The sequence below is a fragment of the Pogona vitticeps genome, chromosome 2, assembly GCF_051106095.1.
Source record: "Pogona vitticeps strain Pit_001003342236 chromosome 2, PviZW2.1, whole genome shotgun sequence".
Classification (NCBI taxonomy): Eukaryota; Metazoa; Chordata; class Lepidosauria; order Squamata; family Agamidae; genus Pogona; species Pogona vitticeps.
The window spans coordinates 244283234-244305004 of NC_135784.1; the positions used below are offsets into that span (position 1 = coordinate 244283234).

Consider the following 21771-nt stretch of genomic DNA (forward strand, 5'->3'; position numbering starts at 1 on the left):
TACTATATTCAAATATCCTGACAAAATGCAGTGCAGTTACATATTACAAAGTTTTGACAGTAAGTTTTATGTTCTGAGCTATATTTGATTATAGGTATGAAATACACAGTGAAGCTGAAAATATTTGGTAAATTTTCAACTGTGCGCTTAAGCAGATCAAAGAAAATCACAAGCTCTTTCGTTATCCCAATTGCAAAGGTTAATCAAAGATGTCATATCACAATTATTTTCTCTTTTACTTTCTGTTTACCTGCAGTGATATCGGTCTGTCCCTTTCCAGGCTTATACAGGCTCAATTTAACCTTCCCATCACTCAGATACATAAGGAGGCCACCTGAAGTCTGATATAGTTTACTTGACAGCAAAAGGCCTTCATTGTTCCAGGTCCGAAACTGAAAACTGATTGAAATGTCGTCTTGGCCTGATGTACCTGGCAATGCTAGATAGCTGTTGGGGTTCAAAAAGGTGACAGGAATAACTGGGGGCTCTGAACAGGAGAAAGATATATTGCCCTGGAAATAAATAAAATAAACAGAACATTAGATGAATGCAGTAACAATTTTAACTATATTTTAGCCTACACCTGTTATGGTTAATTAGGTCTAGAGCTGAAGATAATGTTTGCATTTAGCTTTCTTATTCTAGTCCAAGATGAAGATAGAATAAATAATATCATTTCCACACATGAGTATAGAATCGGTTACAATATGAAGCATCAGTTTAATCATCTCTCTTAGTCAAAGTAGTCAACTGTTGCCTAGGCAGAATCATAGTAAACATGCTAATAATAATCACGTGTCAGCAAGCTAATTCTGGGTTATTGTGACCCTTTTCAGGGTTTGCCAGGTAGAGAATATTCAGAAGTGGTTTACCAGTCCCTTCTTGTCAGAGCGCCCTGGGACTGCAGCCTTGCACATGATCTGGCTCTACTCACAGGAGGCACAGTGGGGAATTGAGCTCCCAAACTCTGTCTCTGAAGCCAAAATCGAAACCACTGAGCTACTGAGTCAGATTTAAGACAGAGCTGATTTAATCAGACTGGTGGCCTCAGCAGGATGCAGCGATCAAGCTCATCACCAGGAAAGAGGTAGGTGTTTGTCAACTAATCATTCCACCAAGTAACCACACATATGCCAACCATGAAGACCCAGCCATCTATAATGGTAACCAACTGTACCATTTTTCTCTAGGAAATAAATACAGAAAGAAATGTTCTTTGCTTGAAGGTAGGAGCATTGAATACTATGCACAGAAAATTGAAAGTGAAATGCGGTGCTGACCTTCGTCCTGGTAGCATCTAGATTAGTGTTTCCCAACCTTTTCCAAGTCATAACCCCCTTTTATAATAGCCAAGTAACCAGACACCCTCTTGCCACATTTGCATAAAAAGACATTTTTAGTGGGATAAAGAAAATACTGTATATCAAAACAGATTTTTTTTTCAGAATATAAATCTAACCTAATCCGTTAATATTATTGTAATAATACATAATTATGGGTGTGTGTGTAAATATGCCTGCACCAGATAAAATGTAAGAAGAAATATGCTTTGAGTTTAATTTAATAGTTTGGTATTAACGACCCTCCGTTCATATCTCCTCCCCCCCCAGGTTGTCAACCTGTAATCTAGATTTTCACAGTGTGCTGTGTATGATATTAAATCGCATTTCTGAACAGACCAGATATGAGCCTTTGGAACAGTTTTTACACACACTGGGGTCCCAATGTGAAGGCTACTGTGTGCAGTGAAATGTACACACTAACTGTTCTTTCTTCAAAAGCTACAACCAGTATGATTCAAGCAAACTGAGGCAGAAATTCTCTCCACATCAGAGGCCTCTACATGTAATTTTCTTGTACAGCCATTCTCCTTAAAATTGGATTGAATCAAGCTGTTAGCAACTGTCAACATTTTGAAGATATTATGGGGGGGGGGGGAGAAGGAAGGAAAAAAAATTAAAGGCTTCAACGTAGCCAAAAGATTTGAAAACACCCATTACATTTTGTTGGTATGGATGATTATGAGATAGGAAAATTAATTTTCCTCCTTGTGCTTTGGAGACATTAGCCCTCTAGGACAGTGGTTCCCAACCTTGGGTCCCCAGATGTTCTTGGACTGCAATTCCCAGAAGCCTTCACCACTAGCTGTGCTGGCCAGGATTTCTGGGAGTCACAATCCAAGAACATCTGTGGAGCCATTATTGGGAACCAGTGCTCTAGGCAAGAGATATGATACAGGTCACAGAGCATAGGGAACAATAAAGAACCCTAGCTGCTGAAAAGTTTTCTAAAAAAACCAAAACAGTAGCGCCAGAGGGAGTTGTGAAAAAAAATGGAGTGTGGAACTTTAACACAAAGGCATTGGACTGGTGATATGTTCAGTATGCTGGCATTCTAAGATTGCACTGTTGAATAACTTTAGCCAATACGTCTTCCTCTCCCAATTCTCCTTGCTCCCCAAGCCCCAAAATGAAGACGCGAGACAACCATTATTGGATTTAAATCTGGGCCACACTTTATTAACCAACTTAGTTTAACCAATTAACCAACACCAAACTTGAGGGGGCCTGCGGTAGTGCGGGGAAATAACGCCAAATCCTTCCTTATAAGTCAATGGGCGAGTCCCAGACCCCAGGGTCCCGCTGTCCCACGACAGGAGGAACCTATAAGGCCTTCACTAACCCCTCGGACCTCCAGCTATCGCATTTGATAACCTTTTGGTCCGTAAGTGGTCAAGCGTCTCAGTCACCTTCGGCCCTGTGACCGCACGATCCTCAGTGCCGTCAGGACTGAGCGCCGTTTATTTTATGCAAATTATCAAAGGGAGACACCGTGACAATCAGTTATTCCCGCACTACCCGCCCGTGTGACCGATTACCCAGTACACCACTAAACCTCCCCATAAAAACCCTATTCCAGTGTGGGATAGGCGAAAAATCCCCCCTTCCAAGGCCAATCAGGAAGAAGGTCAAAAATTCCTATCCGGCCCCAAAATAGGCGACCCAAAAGCACACTAGAAATCGGGCGAGCGGGAGGGTGCCGAAATCGAAAGAGGCCCGGGCTGCGCACGTTGCTCCTTTAAATAAACAGGGCTCTCGCCCCAAACATCGCGAGGCCCTAGGCTGCTCGCGTCATCGCCGGAGCCTAGGGAGCAAACCAAGCGCGGGGCTCAACGGCGCGAAAGCGCCCTTCGCGCGCGCCGGCCCTTCTTCCCAGCCCCCCAAATTAACAGAATGCAGTTAAAACATGTACCTATTAAAACTGCACAAAGAACATCAAATACAATTTAGTAATCAGGGCACATGCTATTTGACAATATATGTTTTATAAAAGCATGCTACCAGCTAGGGCAGATGGCCACTTTTTCTAAGCTTAGGCAATTGTGGTTTAATGAAAGAAGCAATTGTGTCTTTATGAAACTGGTGGATGCCCATCTTCTAAAGAAAAGTGTAACTGGCTAGCAGCTTTGATCAATACAACCTCATCCCCCATCATCTTTGTCCAATTTTGCCTTGTCAGAACTATGCAGTGGCAGAAAAAGTCTGGTCCCAGATAAGTTACACTCTTGATTCCAAATAAGAGGGGTTGCATAGGCATCCTTCAGTCTCGAGAGACCCTGGTAACATGCTCTGTATCAAGGAGTGTCCTCTCCAGAGCATGAAGCCTGGGTAAAGTAATATGGAGGACAGGCTGTTACCCAAGCAGCAGAACCCCCACTCCACATTGCTGAAATGGTCCAATGGGAAGGCAAGAGCCAATACAACTGGTTCCAGCAATGTCGCAGGAGTTGGCAGAACAGCACGAACTGCCTGCAGGACTCCAGCTCCGGATTTTGCTCTAAGTTAACTCCTGAGGGGTCACATAAATATAAGAGGGATCACATAGATACAGTATATAATAATTATATGTTGTTTGGATTTCAGAAAGGTTTTCTCTGGAGCATGATAGAACAATAGCAAATTATTCAAGGAATATGAGCACAGTCCAGTTAATTCGCAGTAAAAGTTTTTAAGTTTTGTTACTGAATTTACATAAGAACATAAGAAGAGCCCTGCTGGATCAGGCCAAGCGCCCATCTAGTCCAGCTTCCTGTGTCATACGGTGGCCCCACCAGATGCCTCTAGACAACTAGATGCCAGACTCCTGATCCCCCTCCCCTGCATCTGGCATTTGGAGGTACCTTCCTCTGAAGCCCGGAGATTGTACATCCCCATCATGGCTTGTAACCTGCAATGTACTTTTCCTCCAGGAATCTGTCCAATCCCCTTTTAAAAGCAAATAGGCCAGATGCCATCACCACATTCTGTGGAAAGGAGTTCCACAGACTAACAACACAATGAGTAAAAAAATTTTCTTTTGTTTGTTCTCACTCTCTCAACACTCAATTTGAGTGGATGTCCCCTGGTTCTAGTATTGCGTGAGGGGGGGAAAGCTTTCCTCTATCCACTTTACCCCTCCTCTGCATCATATTATGTCTCTCCCTCAGGCACCTTTTCTCTAGGCTAAAGAGCCCCAAATGCTGTAGCCTGTCCTCATAAAGGAGGTGTCCCAGTCCAGTCATCATTTCAGTCACTCTCGTCTGCACCGTCTCCTGTTCCACTATGTCTTTTTTCAGGTGCGGCAACCAGAACTGTATGCAATACTCCAGGTGTGGCCTTAACCAGTGTTTTGTACAATGGAATTATAATGCTAGCTGTTTTATTTTCAATTCCCTTTCTAATTTCATCATATTTTCTTCCTATCAGCTATTTCCAACACTCTCTCGCTCTCGTTTGCTTTATACTGTACTGAAAATTCCTCAGAAGAGGCCAGCCTATTTTTGTCCATGTTAAATTAACATTTATATTTTAGGTGTGTTTTGTTCACCACCTTGAACACTACTTTTAGTGGAGATACATGATGTAAATTTAACAAAAATAATAAAGAAATGGAACCCTGAAACAGTGAATGTAGTAATGATACTAATAATAGTAGTAATTACTGCTGGTAGTAATTTTTGTTCCTCCACCCCCTTTGCAGTATTACAAATGATATTATTTTAAAACTAATCAGACAAATAGCATTTGTATCATCTTCTACAATTATACCTATCAATCTCTACCAGATTTTACTATCTATATGTGTGTGTTGTGCATGTGTTCTGTGCTGTCAAGTCAGAACTTACAGAAACCCTAACAAGACTTTCAAAGTATGTGAGTTATTGAAGGAGTGGTTTTACCAGTTCCATCCCCCAGTGAGCTTCCATTACCAAGTAGGGATAAAAACTATGTTCCCCAGAGTCCTAATCCATCATTCTAACACACTACACTGGGAATACACTATCTATATACCTTTTACAAGTAAGTCATAAAAAAGACAGAATGTTATAAAATATGACCAGAAAAAAAATTTAAAACACTTTTCTATAAATGCAACCACAGATTAATTAATAATATACTTGAAGTCATTCCGTGGTGGAAAGCCAATGAGAAGTCTAATACAAATTTTGAAAGACAAAATGATACACCATCTGTGTAGTCCTCCCTTGACATATTTTGGACGGATGCCTAGGAACTATCTATTTAGCAGTAAATTCTATGGTGGAACACATCCTGGCACTTTTGCATTCTAAATATATTTTCCTGAGATTTAATAAGGAAAGTAATGCATTCTATAAACTGCCTTATACATGCTTAGGAAATAATTCTGCATTTTTTTTTTTGCTACTATGCATATTTATATTATTACAAGCACAGCAATAAAACATGAATGAAGCAGAATAATAAATCTTTCAAACACAAACTTTTAGTCTTCTTCACAGAGCAGGGGTTGGCAACTTGTGGCTCTCCAGATGTTCTTAAATTGCAAGGAGCATCATTTCAACTAGAATAAACAACTGGAAGGAGTGAGGGTTTCAATCCAGCCTTTGGAGAAATACACGTTGCCCACTTCTGCTCTCCAGTCTAGATGTTACAAATGTCTCATGGTGAACAAAAAGCTTTGAAAAAATGAATGGCTCATATGAATCATGTCTTTATTCAGGGATTTAGATAAGTAGCTTCTGCCTCTTGTTTAAACTGTAAGTTCTGTGCATTTGGAGGGAAAGAGCATGGGCTTTTAAAAATGTGTCCCTCCATAAGTAGTTGCGTGAAGCTCCATATCATGCAAGGTTGATAAATATTTTACGATCTGTGAGGAAATAGAGACTGGTGAAAAGTTCACCTAGGGAGATTTAACAGCCCTGCTTTTTAGTGCTTTTGGTGGAAAACTTTTCTGAATTTTCTTCCATCAATTTTAAACAGGAACTGTACAGTCTTTTTGCAGAAAACTGATCTACTGATGTATTAAGAAGGTAACACAAAGTTTATAAGAGAAAGGTCTTACAAGAGAAAATTGTGTATGTTTCAGTGTGCTCTATGCTCTGAGGATGGAAGGACTTGTGAGCTCTCATCAATTGCTCCCCTCTTGCTGCAGTTTCTTTACACAAAAGCCAGCTTTTGCTATGTGGTAAAGGTAAAGGTAAAAGTTCCCCTTGACAATTTTTGTCCAGTCGTATTCGACTCTACGGGGCGGTGCTCATCCCCGTTTCCAAGCCACAGAGCCAGTGTTTTGTCCGAAGACAATCTTCCGTGGTCACATGGCCAGTGCGACTTAGACACGGAACGCTGTTACCTTCCCACCGAGGTGGTCCCTATTAATCTACTTGTATTTGCATGCTTTCGAACCGCTAGGTTGGTGGGAGCCGGGATAAGTGACGGGCACTCACTCCGTTGTGTGGATTCGATCTTACGACTGCTTGGTCTTCTGACCCTGCAGCACAGGCTTCTGCGGTTTAACCCACAGCGCCACCATGTCCCTTTTGCTATGTGACCTACAGCTAATACTGTACTGCAAATCCATTAAACTGGAAGCCTTAAATTGAAGCCAGTTCCATCTCTTTTTCGCCTTGCTGCTAAAGTAAGTTGTCTTAACCCTCATACACCACATGGAGATGTTTTATTTCCCTGTCTGGATGCAGAATTTTCAGAGCTAGACCTACAGGTGGGTGTCTTACGTCACTGCCATATGAAAAGCTGTAAATAATATCCAAAGTTTGTTTGTTTGTTTAAAATATTTATAATAATAATTGTGTGTCGTTAAGTCAATTCTGACTTTTGGAGACTCTGTTCAGGGTTTTCTAGGAAGAGAGCACTCAGAAGTGGTTTACCATTCTCTTATTCTAAGCCTGCCCCATATCACAAGAGCTCAAGGCAGCATACAAATCTAAATGAAACAATTCGAAAACAGAAAATCTCAATAAATCTCTTGTCTTATGTCACTGGTGCATGTTTCATTCCAGCCAATGTAATGTATTGGGACCAAAACAATGCCCTATGACCTTGTGGTTTTTGTTTGTTTGTTTGTTTGTTTAAAGCATTGACAATGTGGAGGCCATGCTATGCGATGATCATTTAAGGAGATGATTAAGGAAATTGAGAGAAAGGATATTTTCATATTTTCTTATCCCTCCTGCAACCTCCTTAAAGCTATCTCAGCATCATGAGATGATTCAATGAGAAATCTAGTAGCCTTGTGAGACTCCTTGACTGCTGCCAAGAGGGAGTCAAAAGACTTCGATAAGATCTCTGTAATCACAAACAGCAAGCACAGGACAACCAGCTGATTGTCAAGAACGTTAAAAGAGGCCCACCTGAGGCCATGATATAAAGTAATAGACATTCCAATTTTATTTTCTTTGTTGTTTTATTACTTTTGGCTCACACTTTATTTTCCACCAAAACTGTCTTCACATGTGACAAATGATTTACGACTGCAACAAAATGTAAGGCTGTCTTCACAAGGTGAGGAGAACTGCACATCTTCTTGTCCTTGCCTGCAAGGAGGAGATAAGTGAAGGTTTACGCCCCTAAAGCACTGAAATTCTCTGAAGAGCCTCTGTGGATACTCAGGGACAAGGTCTCCTGAACTGTGTAGGATGGTATGAAACCAGTGAGAAGGAAAGAACAATAATGGACACAAATCTTACAATGTTAACATAGGTTCATAGAAAGGTTTCCTATCCTCCTTCCATCAGCAGCCTCCTTGTTCATACAACCTCAAAAGGACCCGTGTGTGTGTGTGTGTGTGTGTGTGTGTGTGTGTGTGTGTGTTTGTGTGTGTGTGTGTGTGTGTGTGTGTGTGTGTGTGTGTGTACATGCGCACACAGGAGTCTGTGAATAAGGAGCAGGAAACTTTCCTTCTATGAATTTCATTACATTACCCTTTTTTAAAGGACTGAAGACAATAAGTACAATTGTCTATCTGAAATTGTGGATCATACTTTTAGGTTATGATTAGAATTTTTTTAAAAAAATGTTAGTAAAGAGAGTTCCCTACACCTATATTGAGGTCTACATCTGCATTTACATCTGGCTATATCTACCTCTCTACCTCTGGATGAACACATACAGACAAACAGACAAATATGTCTTACCATAATGTTGATTTGAGGTTTCTGTCTCTTGGCCAAATCAATAATATTCACACCATTGTAATAAAGATTTTCAAAACATCCATGAAAGTTTTTCCATTGTAATATCCCTGATTTTCCAGGCACTGGAATCCCTCCAAAGCTGAGCTTAGAAAGAGAAGAAAAATCAATAACAGCATTAAATAATTTTCTGACAATCTGCTGGCAATGTTGGTAACAAAAATCTTAGCAATGGAAGAACAGTGGCAACTCCATATCGGTCAATTTAGAATCAAGGTATTTTTTTAAAAAGTATTTTCCATTGTCAAACAATTTAAATTAAAATATAGGTTAGAATCAGGCCACAGAAAGAGCACAGCAAATAAGAAGCTAAAGAAAATCTTTTAAGCATATTAGCCTTAATTTTTTTTTATTGTGGCAGGTTCTCATTTCCACCAAGAAAAAAATGGCCTTACTTTAGAAGGGACATTTTTTTTAATAATAAAGTGTAATCCTGCAAACATTTAGTCAGAAATCAAACCCATTATGCTAAAATGTGCTTACTGTTATGTAAGGATGAATATGTCAACAGTGATAGAAAAATATGTGTAATTTACTATCCAAAGTCTCTGAATCCATTTTCACACTATTTCCTAGTTTTCATATCTCTTTTACAAAAGTTTTCCTCATTAAATTGGGAGGCATCTTTTATATGACATGCAACTGCTTACCTGAAATCTAACAAATAGTTACCGTATTTTTCCATGTATAAGACTATACTTTTGTCTAAAATCTTTAGACTAAAATTGAGGGTCATCTTATACACGGAAGTAAGCTGAGGAGGGAACAAAAAGAAGTGGAGGGGAAAGCAGGGATCAAAGTGATCCTGCAGCGCTTTGATCCCTTTCCCCCTACACTTGCTAAGCCCACTAAGATTTTTTAATTTTGGATTAGAAAAGTGGGGGGTGTCTTATACATGGGGGCATCTTATACACAGAAAAATACAGTAAAATCATGATGAAACATACATGTACACTTCAGAAATATATGTGACTTATTTATTTTCACAAAGGAACACAATGTCACACCATTATGCATTATATTGTGCAGGCAAATTCTTACAAAATCAGATTTTCTCCCTCCAGGCAGTATAGAAGGCAGTATTTTGGATGCATAAAGAAGCTCTTCTGTCTTTTGAAGTACTTATTGGTGACAAACCCCATTCGTGCAGTTTTGCTCCTTTCCTTTTATTTTCCAGTGATAATGGAAATTATTCCCATATAGTACAATTTATTCCCATATAGAAGCTTTCATAACTGAAGAATGTTATGAACCTGACTCTGTTTTGAAGGGAAAATGTGGCCATTGTCACCCTTTCTAGTCACTGACAGGGGATAAGGCTTCCATTTGGACTACTGCCTTCAGATGTTGTGGCTTGTGGCCACAATTTCTGGAGTATATTCCTGGCCATAGGCCACTTCAGCTGTAATTTACAGACATCAGCCTTGTTCAAAAGTTTTCTTATCCACCACTCTCACATGCTTAGAGGGGAGACCCTGGCCTTGCCACCTCTGTCATCAGTTTCTCATACTTTCAGTGATGAGTCTTAAAAGGAGATGTTTCTGCTTCTGTATATAGTCTGCCCAGAAGCAAGAATCTAGATTATGCCAGGTTCTAAGTCATAGTATGGAACCTATATGTGAGAAGGTACCTCCAGACTCATTGTTGCTTGCATAAAAAAATGCATAACAGAATGGACAAGGCTAAGAGCTTCCCTCTTGCTGCCAATGGCAATGGATAGATAAAGCCTGACTAAATGCACTCTGGTACAGTATATTTAGAGTTGGAAATCTGCACAGCATGCTGAAAGTGTTTGCTTTGGAGACAAGATAGGATTGCATCTCCTGGCTGTTTTGTCCTCAGGCTTGTTATCCAACCCTTCTACTCCCTGAGCATCATTGCTGGTATACCAGTAAGTGGGGAATGGATGTGCATGTGTTTTGACTAACAGAGATGTAACTAGGCGAATTGCCACCTGGGGCTTCAGCACTCTGTTGATCAAGTCTGAGTAATGTGGAGACTGGCATATGTGCGGAGAGGACAAGAGAATGGGAAGGAACTCATAAGTCTGCAATAATTTTTCTTTGCTAAGCCCATCTGCTCTGTACTTTCCTCTGCCTTAAGAGGATTGGGTGGAGCCAGTATATGCACTCAGTGTAGGAGGGTTTGCACCCCTCCAGGAGCAAATGCCAACGAACAGGTTTGCACCCTTCTAGCAGCACTGTTTTCTGCCCTCTGTCAAAGCCTCAGTTGCCCTGCCCCAATTACAACAGGTAAATGAAAAACTTTTGCCTCTGATGTAAATGTATCTGGAGCACTGATCTTTGGGGTGCAAATTATCTTTGCCACCTCAACAAGTGCAAAGCTGTATTTCTTGCTACTGCTGTATGTGCATGTCGCCACATCCAAATGCGGTGACATGTACATGTAATAGTAGACATATCCTGGGAGAGAAGCATGCTTATTTATCCATGAGAGGACAACCTTTAAGAAGAGTCTGGATGCTAGAAAGTCCTCTTAAACAACCCATGATCTCCTTCAATGGCATAATTGCATTCACATAGCAAAGATAACAAATCTAATAAATGAAAGAGAATTTTCACACCTCATAATCAAGGTCCAAATAATTGAATTCTCCCTTTGCATGAAAATGGTGAGTGTGTTTATCAACTGTAAAGTTCACTTGATTATTGAAATGTTCAATGAGGACTGAATGCCAATGCTGATCATCCAAAAGGCTGCCCAAAGTGATATTTATCTGGGCATCAGCAGAATACATTTTAGCATCACCTTCAAGAGGAGAAAAACACACTGTTAGGTCTCTTGCAATAAATGGCATTGACAGCAACATATGGTTAGTTTTGGCTTTTCCCCATTCTTATATTTTCAAGATAGATTGTTAAGTACAGTATATATGTAATTACGAAGATGCATTTGGTACCTATGTTGACGAGTAAGGAAAGCTTTCCATTAGCTAATGCCAATGTGATGTGATCTCCATTCTGTCCTTCTCTGTGGAGCAGAATCCCATCTCTTTGGCTAGTTTTAAACTTCAGAGAAATTATGTCTTTTAGTGCTGTCACGGCCTTGGGGTTAAATCTGTAGAGCAGGAAACTCTTCCCATCGAAATCGGCCACCTCGGACTCTGAAAGGAACAGAGATAAGGGCTATCTCACAATGTGAGAAAGGTTTCACTTTGCCTTTTCTTATGTGTTACCAGGAGAAGAATATGAAAAAAAAAATGGCTGTCTGATTTCTTGTGGGGGCAAGTGTTGTCTTTTAACAGGAGGACCTAGGAGAAAATTTCCTCTTTGGTTTACTGCTAGGGCTTATTAAGAGCCGTAGACATTAACATCACCACTTTTGTGGAGGCAGGAGCTCTCCAATGAATTACTGAAGATCAAAAATTCCCCCAAAAGACTGGATGATTGGAGCTGGGAGAGGAAGACAACAAAGAAACTCAATGTGCAAAATGAATAGCAATGTAAAGATAGCAGCAGAGCTCATTCCCTGGTGCAAATCAGTGAAGTAAGTGTTCACGGGTTGCATACTTCCTCTCCCATATCCATATCCATATCCATGCAGGCTCCCTCCCCCAAACCCATAGCTCCCCACTAAGCATGTTCAGGAGGCTGAGAGGAAATGATGTAAATCCCTCCATGTTTTCCCCTCTCCTACACTGGCCTAATGGTAGAACCTGGTAAAAGATAGCTCTTTCTTTCTTTCTTTCTTTCTTTCTTTCTTTTTGGATGGATGGATGGATGGATGGATGGATGGATGGATGGATGGATGGATGGATGGATGGATGGATGGATGGATGGATGGATGGATGGATGGATGGATGGATGGATGGATTTTCCCATTTCCCATAACTGTAATCTGCATGGAAATTACTTTTCTCAACTTTCTTGCTGGTCTTTGTGGGGAGGGAAAAGATCCAAGTTTTCAAGCAGAGGGGTAACTCAGTACAAATGGGATAGCTATTTAGTATATATTTTGTTGTTTAGTTATTAAGTCATGTCCGACTCTTGTGGCCCCATGGACCAGAGCACACCAGGCCCTCCTGTCTTCCACTGCCTCCTGGAATTTGGTCAAATTCATGTTGGTAGCTTCGGTGACACTGTCCAACCATCTCATCCCCTGCCGTCCCCTTCTCCTCTTGCCTTCACACTTTCCCAACATCAGGGTCTTTTCCAGGGAGTCTTCTCGTCCCATGAGATGGCCAAAGTATTGGAGTCTCAGCTTCAGGATCTATCCTTCCAGTGAGCACTCAGGGTTGAGTGTGTATATAGTCAATATTAATTTAAAAAAGCAGTATTCTTTATGTTTCTGAACAGGAGAACATCTTGTTCTGCAAGTGTGTATGTGCACATTTTACCATATTAAAAAATGTCCTAGCTGCCAGAAGATAAATGGACGTTTCAGCATTAAGAAGGTACTGTTTTCATCTCCTGACATATTATCTAGTCCCTTTCAAAGTTCTATATACTCACTTCATGAAAAAGAGAAGACTTTAGACCAATGATATCATCTGAAATAATATCTGTCACAATCTGTCAAAACCTGGCTTGGAAGCACATAAAGGAGCAGATAATACTCAAGTCAAGCACACAGAGTATTCACTTTGCATAAGTAAAGAAGACAAAGGAGGTAATGGTTCTTGAAAGAAATGAAGATGTAGCAGACAGCCAATAATATATGAAGACATTTTTCAACCCAGAAGGTGTGTTTTTCCCCCAAGTAAATGGAAAGGTACTTTTTAACATTACTTAATAGACCTGCTGGGCACAATCCTTGGAGAAGGTGTCCTGTGTAAGCCCAACTTCAATTAATCCATTAGTGCCGGCTGTTTATGGCTAAGGTGCTCGAAAATGTGCTCACTTTGTATTATCTACAGGATAAACCAGCCATTCATATCTTGCAACACCACCCCAGCGATAAGCAATTTATAAAGTTTTCATTTGTCTTACCTGGAAGTGGCTCCTATCCAACTCAATTGGCATTCCATACAAGTAAACACACAAAAAATCAAGCTACAAGAGTTTTTATTTTGGGAACAACTGTTAAAAGAAAGGCACTAGAACTCTCAGTACATTTCCACCAGGAAATTAAGACCATTAAAAGTAGGGCATCAAGTGAGGAACAAATTACATGCTCAATCTTTTTTAAATATTTTGTCACCTACCCTTGACACAGTGCAGCAAATAAATAAAAATCAATTAGCAAACTCATTAGCATTGGTAGGGACTCCTAATCCCTATACTATTCCTACAATCCCGTTACCAATGATTGGCAATAAAATGTCATCTTCCACATTAGCACATACTTCTCTAAATATTAGCCATATTGAATTTGTCCTTTTCTGACCTTCAGCTTGGAATGCACACATACACAGCAAAATGTGCATGTACTTTCTTAAAAGAAGCCGTATCTGTGCCTTTAATTTACTAATTGCATGTTTATACTCAGCCAAGTGCTATGCTATGAACAAATGTATGGTTTTTTTTTTTAATCTTCTTAAAGAATCATTTAGACATTTGTTGCAAAACAGGAGTAATATGTATTATTCTGGAAAGAAGAAGAGGCAGTAATGTATTACCAACCCTGCTAAGCAGGGATTAATTTTTCTATACACTCCTTATTTCACTGTGTTTGTCCCAGACACCTTTAAGTTGCTAACAGCACAATCTTTACAAAGTAATTCACAGAAGAGCTTTTGAAATGCCAGAACATACAGGGCTATTGTAAAGCTGTAGACAGCTCTTATATGCAAACACAATATACAGGTGTTGTAAATAATTCAAATACACATGCGTGCTTGTACATTTGTAGACTCCAAGTTATGTCATTCAAAACAATGATGAAGAATAGCCACATAACTTACTGTAAGCACAGCCATAGGCCTCAATCCGCATGCCAATGCGGCCATTATTATTCCAGTTCAAAGGGACAAACCGCAGAAATCTTGCTTTGATGGAGTGCTGAAGTTTGTAATACACCACACTGTCTGCATTGGTGTTTCCTGAAAAAGCCTGGAAAAGACCATTTAAAAGTCAGCTTTTGCTACATAACTTTTATTTAGTTTTGTAGTGTGACTAACTTTCTTCCCTTATGTAAGCATCCAGGGCTGTGTATGTCCATTCTTCAGCATTTTTCAGGTCATTAGATCTGTTCAAATCATTTTTTTAAAAAAAATTATGTGCTCAGAAATGAGCCATGGTGAATCTTGATCTCCTGCTCAACTGTATGTTTTGGAAAAGAGTGAAAACATACAGACACGCTATTAAGGACATGGTACAGATGAATCCAAGAAACTTTGAGTTTCTTCCAGTGAAAGATAGTTAACAAACCAGAGCAGAACTGGTCTTGAGTCCAGTTTCTTTAAACTAATTTAGATCAGAATTGACCTTTGTTTCAAAAATGAGACACAAATTTGAGGTTTGGAAGTAATAAATTAGGGTGAGAGCAGTATTGTTAGAAAACAGTCTTACAGCTAGTATCATAATTAAGAACAGGGTTTACATGATTGAAATGTTCCTTTATGGTAGGTCATTTTTGAAGTTTGGGGGCCTGTTCAGCGTTCTGTGTCTAAGTCGCACTGGCCATGTGACCACGGAAGATTGCCTTCGGACAAACACTGGCTCTATGGCTTGAAAACGGGGATGAGCACCACCCTCTAGAGTCGAACACGACTGGACAAAAAAAAAATTGTCAAGGGGAACCTTTACCTTTACCTTAGCCATACATATCTCATATCTGCATATCAATATAACTAAAAGGTATGATGTGGTGTCATACTCCTGCAAAGAGACTCTTCCAGTAAAGAGGAGTTCAAGCCCCATGACTCTGGAAATGGAATGGAATTGGTTGTCCCTGAATCTGCACTTCAAAATGGCAGAAGCTTCTCTCCATATATGGATGAGGAGGTCTGAGCCACTTTCAGTTTTTGAGTGAAACCTGAGTGAAGACGAGCCTTGGCTTTTGACTCTCAGATGGAGTGCAGAGTTCCAAGGAAGATTCCTTGTACGAAATGTCTTCCTTGGGAGCAACCAGGCTCCATAGGAATGGAAGTCTCCTCACCAAGAGATGGAATGTCTTGGATGGGGTCCTGGGAAACTGTAGCAGCACTTAAACCGTAAATACATTGCTGAATACAACACTATAACAAGGCTACAGACTGTGCCTGTTGTTGGGGCATTCCTTGTACCATAACTCCTGTCATGACAACCCTGCTTTATATGACCTTGAACTGTGTCTGACTTTGACTCTTATAATACTTTGGCCTGGTTCCTTTTTTGACTGTGCACTATCTTTTGACATTGAACTAGCAACTCTTTGTTTAGAACTGCCTTGCAAACAAACAAACAAAAAAACTTGGCTTGGCTTGACTTCTGCTATGGCTCTGTCCTGAGTGTGTTCTTTTTGGACTGGAATTAAAGTAGCCACAGTAGTCTACACTACAGACTACTTCATAAAGTTCTGCCTGCTGGGAAACAGGACTGTTAGCAATATATTACAAATGTGTTGCTTTTTGACAAGAAGTAATGAGTTACTTCCTTTAAAAATAATTACAAAGTGTAACAAGTTACTTGAAAATAATAACAATTTGTCACAGAATGATTTGTCCACATTCAGCACGAAACTATAGTGTGTTCTTCAAATGAATGTGGATGATTTATTTCTCTACTCCAGTCATACAGGAGAATGAAAAGGGAAAATTAGGATATGAGCATGAAGGTATATACTTCATAGTTTATCACCTTTGTGTTATTGTCTGAGATATAGTTTTGCTGATGATCCTGGGACAGTGAGTTCTTATTCTGCTAATCTGTGTGCTTTTTGAAACTGCCCATTTCAGTCTCCATGCAGCCTTTCAAAATATCAGATATATCTCAAGTATTAGAGATCAGCGTACCTTTCTTGCTTTCTTCTTAATATCTATGAGACTGTTACGACTGTAAGGCCAACACATGAAGGACCAAAAAAAGAAAGAAAGAAAGAAAAGAAAAGAAAAGAAAAAAGGCCGAGACATGCAAAGCTGATCATAAAGACATGGGGACATTCCTTCTACTGTTAGATTATTGGTCTTTCTAGCCCTGCATTATAACCTCTGACTACTGGAGGTTCTCCAAAGTTTTAGACAGGATTGCTTCCTAGCTCTATCTGGAGGTTCTTGGTAGTCCTTGGTGATCTCCCATTCTAATAATAACTAGGCCTGCCTAAACCTGACCCCTTCCACCTGAATTAGTTTGCAACATCTACTTTCTATGGAAGTCCATGTACATATCAGGAATCGGATCAGGGGACAATTGCAATATTAATTCTCTTTTATTTATCATATTTCTATGCTGCCCTGTAAAATCAACTCTCCGGACAGCTTACCCAAAATATGCATATATGTGTAACAGATACATAATTTGATTTAAAAGCAAAATAAGCTAAAATTAGAAGTAGTACAAATTCAAATAAATAAACTTGTAGCAATCTCCGAATTAAAATATATATATTTTAAATCCTTCTGAACTCTGATGCAATTAGGTGGCTTCAGGATGACTTTATCTCCTGCACACATTATAAAACTGAATAAGAAGGCCATAATCAACTCTCTATGTGGTTCCATTTTTATCTCTACTTATCTTTCCATTAAAAGATAATTACTAAATAGGAGGAGAAACTTATAAAGGAGGGATTAAAAGAGAGAGAGAGAGAGAGAGAGAGAGAAGCAATAAATGGAGAAAGGTGGCCCAGAACGTCTAAGTTCTGATATGCCCATGATCCCCTCTGTGTTTGTTTTCTGGAGAGCACCAGAGTTTTTAACATTTTGAGCCTAGGTATACCCAGCTACCTTTGATATTATATAAGGCTATTTTACAATCTGCTTTGTAACTTCTGTGAGTTCTGCGGCCATGACAATTGCTTTGATTAACTCATGAAGAAAGGAGTCAGCTTCTGGGATTTTCCCTGGCTTGTTGTCTCCTTGTGAACAGTAGTAGACCATCTTGACTGCTGACATTGGTGCCATCAATATTCAGGCTGGCCTTTGCTGTTTAATGCTTGGCATCTTTATTCCTGCTGGCAGTGTGGGCTCGATATTACGCAGCAATGTTGGGCCACTTCCCAGCATTTTGAATCATGTTTAACATAGTGAGTCACACTAGAGAGGGCCTATTGAAACAACAAGGATTTAGTGAGTCATTTTCTCCATATATTTCATTGATTAAAATAGGTTTCATTGATTCAAATTCAACTTTAGCATAGAAGGCTGCAGTTAGTGTAGACCCATTTGAAACAGTGAAAAGTATGGACTTGACTCCCTAAATCTCCACTGATCCAATAAGCCTACTACAGTGCATTTTACTACACTAAGCAACAGAGATTTTGGCCAACATCTCTTATTGTCTATCCCTGGATTATGTGCATTAAATGCAATCTCCAGGAACAAATTAATGATTTTAACTGGAGTTTAACGAACAGGGTATCCTTTCATATGACAAGTGCATCAGGATCAGCAATTCAAATTATATGCTATTTCCAATATGTCTGAATTGCCAGATCAGATGTTCATCAGTGTATGTGATACATTCATAAATAGCAATATTTTATTAAGGCACATGGTACTTAAATTTCTTGTAGCCATCTTTATTATGTAATGAAACTGATTTATATGATGCATAATGCATACAAATACATATATTATTACAGGAATCTTTCACACACATACTTTGGAACACTTACTATTATTGAACAATCTCTAAATATTCTAATTTGGAGGACCTCTAATGCTGATCAGTGTAATTTAGCCTTCTCCACTTTGGTGGTGCCATCCAGATAGTGGGTAGGGAAAGGTATCTGAATGAAAGAGTGTGTTTTGTCTAAAAGAACTCCATATAAAGCTATCTGGTCATGCTGTCAGTTCTGATATAAAGACAAAAATACTGTAAATGCAAACTGCCAAAGCATTTCTAGCCCTTTCCTTTTTTTTTTTTTTTTACATTACTTATCTGTACTCTGCAAATACCTGCTCCTGACATCACCAATTAGTTTGTTGATTGTTCCCTAATGCAGACCCCAGAAGTTGAAATAGAGTGGGTGGAAGGGATGAAGTTCTCCATCAGCACCAGGAGTGGAAAATACATTTATATGAACTGATTAATGTATCCACTTTGTGGCATGCGAGAGTATAAATGCCCAGATCTTTTACTTTCCCATCAACTGGAAGAGCTTGTGGGCAGCAGATCCTTTTAATTCCCTTTGCCCTTTTTCCATTTTACACAAATAAATACATAAAACCTGAAAACGTGTATCTGAAAAAGTAGACAAGCATGCTATAGTCACAGGAAAAATGCTTTTAAAAGGGGTCAGAAAGCAAAAACTGTGTGTTAAGATACACACAAGTCCATATAAAAGACTGAAAAAGATGGCCTCTCTCTGCCTGATACAAGACAAAGACAGGAAGACAATGCAGGTGGAAATTAGAAAATCATAATGGAATCAAGACTAGATAGATATCCTGGAACAACCATTCCTTCCTTCTACCTTCTTCATTTCAGGATGATTTTCCATACTTAGATACTTGACAACATACCAGAACCGCAAGTTCTTATTATAAGTTAAGATCCCCAGTTGTAATAACCCAAAAAGAAATTTACCTTAAATCAAAATTACTCTAAATTATTAGTTTTATCAAATATTTACATAACAGTTATAGATTCTACAGGGGACGTGGTGCTGCTACAGGTTAAACCGCAGAAGCCTCTGTGCTGCAAGATCAGAAGACCTGCAGTCATAAGACTGAATCCACGCGACGGAGTGAGCCTCCATCGCCTGTCCCAGCTCCTGCCAACCTAGCAGTTCGAAAGCATGCAAAATGCAAAAATGCAAGTAGATAAATAGGTACCACCACAGTGGGAAGATAACGGCATTCCATGTCTAGTCGTGCTGGCCATGTGACCACGGAGGACTGTCTTTGACAAACGCTGGCTCTATGGGTTGGAAACTGAGATGAGCACTGCTCCCTAGAGTCAGACATGACTGGACAAATTGTCAAGGGGAACCTTTACCTTTACCTATAGATTCTACAGAATATCTCTCAATAAAATCTAATTTTGCACATTTATTGCAAGATTATGAAAAGATAAATGTAGAACACTGGCCAACTGAAGGAGATATGTTACTGATGATGGATGATTTTGTCATTTGTTATTTTTAAAAAACTAATTTTAAAACTGTGGAGCCTTATGAAGTGTTTGTGTCAAGTCACGTAGCTAAGAAAGCAGTTACTTCAAGCTCCTACTTGACAAATGCATTACAGGAGTGTATACTACAGCTGAAAGTCAATGATGAAGGCCTTTGTGGGTCCAGTAGTTCAATGTCTGAACTGAAAAAAAAATGTAAAGAACACTCACTAACTTCTTTGTTTTCCTCTATTTATGCTCTCAACAGAAGAATACACCTCAGTGAGAGATGTCCTAATCCAATGAGATTCTTTGTCTTATATCAAGAATGAAACAAAAACTTTCTTTTTTAAAAATCAGGGGTTTCATTTACACAAACTGCCTTTATGTAAAACAGAGACAGTTTTCCTTTGAAAAAGGAAAGAGCGCAGATACCGTACCAAGCATATAACATACTGATTTTTTGAAAGACACAATCAGCTCAAATATTGCTTCTAATCACAAAGGGTCTATACAATGAAACAACAGCCATCTTCATTGTGTGAAGTTTATTTATTTGTTACATTTATACCCCACCTTTCCACTAAAAGATAATATTCAGGGCAGCTTACAGATTTTTTAAAAAAGATAAAACCAGATAAAACCACTTTTAGCTGAAAAATTAATAAAACTATATCAACTCATCCACTGTCAAACCATTAAAACCAACAAAGGGCATAGTTCAAACAATGTGGAAGGGAGTGCATTCCATGCTTTGCACTAGAGGTGGGGATATTTGTATTTCTATATGAATACAAATATCCCTGACACAGCCATGCGGAGAGACTCATCCACCCCCTGCCCGGAGCGGCCAGCCAAGCAGGAAGAGCAGAGCTCCAGGTGCCATTGGCAGGACAAGTGGGACTGGTGCCATGCAAGACACGTGAGTGGACAGTCTGGTCCTAGGGGCAGAACCCACCTTAGGTCCACCTGTGCTGGGAATATATGTATTCGTATACGAATACGAATATCCCCATCTCTAGTTCTGCATTGCTTGTGTAAAAACGCTTAATTTGAAACCAAATTTGGCCTCCAGTTTGGTTGTTGTTTGAACCAGAACAATGAAGCACTGTGGGAAGGAAAGAAAAATACACACTGAATGCCCTTGGTACACATAGGCCAAAGTTCTTTTGTGTAGCTGCTAACTTTTGGAGGGGAATTGTCCTGTTAAGACATCAATTACTTTGGGGCAATTCACCTCCAAAAGCTATGCTGTTTGTGCTTATATTAACATAACTAGGTAAGAGGCTTTGAGCCTTTGTGCGTTAGCAATTAAAATATATATACTAAGAAGAAGGGGGGAAATGGGGAGGGGAAATCAAGAGGATTTAAAAAAATCTAAATTAGAGCCCTGAGGATGAGGTAGAAAAGCAGCATCCTCTTTTGTTGTGGAAGAAAAGTGGAACATCAATTTGGACAAGTCTAGGAAAAATTCTCCGTCTAATTCTATGCACCCCCCTCCCTTTTCACAGAACATTCATCACTGTGAATTCAAAAGAGAAGAGTAAATAGTTTTTTTCTACACAGTCAACATGGTCAGCCAACAGAATTCATTACTTAGACATGGTCGATAAGCTGCAGTCAGACATGCTTGTATTTAAGGAGCTGTTAATTTTAGCAACATATTGTTCCCAATCACTTCAGACATGTAATTTCACACAGCACAATGATCAAGGATCTAGATGGACAGCCTGGATACTATGACAAATGCCATTTTCCTACACACTGTTTCTTTGTCTATGACCTTATGACAGCACTGCCTCATCAGCATCAAACCTACTTTCCCCCATCATTTTTCTGGTAACTGGTGCATTACCTCCCCAGGATACTTAAGACATTCAATCTTAATAAATTCCTCCCTTAAGTGACCTGATCCACACTTCTTGTATTAATACAGTATACAGAATTCTCTTGGATTTCATACATCTCCAGATGCTATGATGCAGTTTTCAGCAGCATAAATATTTCCAAAAATGTCTTTCAATGCACAGTTAGAGAGAAAAAAAACTTTTTAAATACAATGTAGAGGGGGAAAATATGAATTTGAAAAGCTTAGTGTGATATGACTAA

The 21771-nt window shown here is 39.4% G+C and overlaps 1 protein-coding gene across 1 annotated transcript in view; it reads right to left on the minus strand.

Annotated features, from left to right (window-relative positions):
• Positions 1-21771, minus strand: part of CNTNAP4 (contactin associated protein family member 4) — a 341638-nt gene that overhangs the window by 109767 nt on the left and 210100 nt on the right. Inside the window, exons 4-8 of the mRNA XM_072992357.2 lie at positions 14373-14520; positions 11430-11633; positions 11094-11278; positions 8453-8596; positions 251-512 (exon numbers count right to left, since the gene is read on the minus strand). Of these exons, the coding sequence (XP_072848458.2) occupies positions 251-512; positions 8453-8596; positions 11094-11278; positions 11430-11633; positions 14373-14520 (943 nt within the window). The remainder of the gene's footprint in view (positions 1-250; positions 513-8452; positions 8597-11093; positions 11279-11429; positions 11634-14372; positions 14521-21771) is intronic.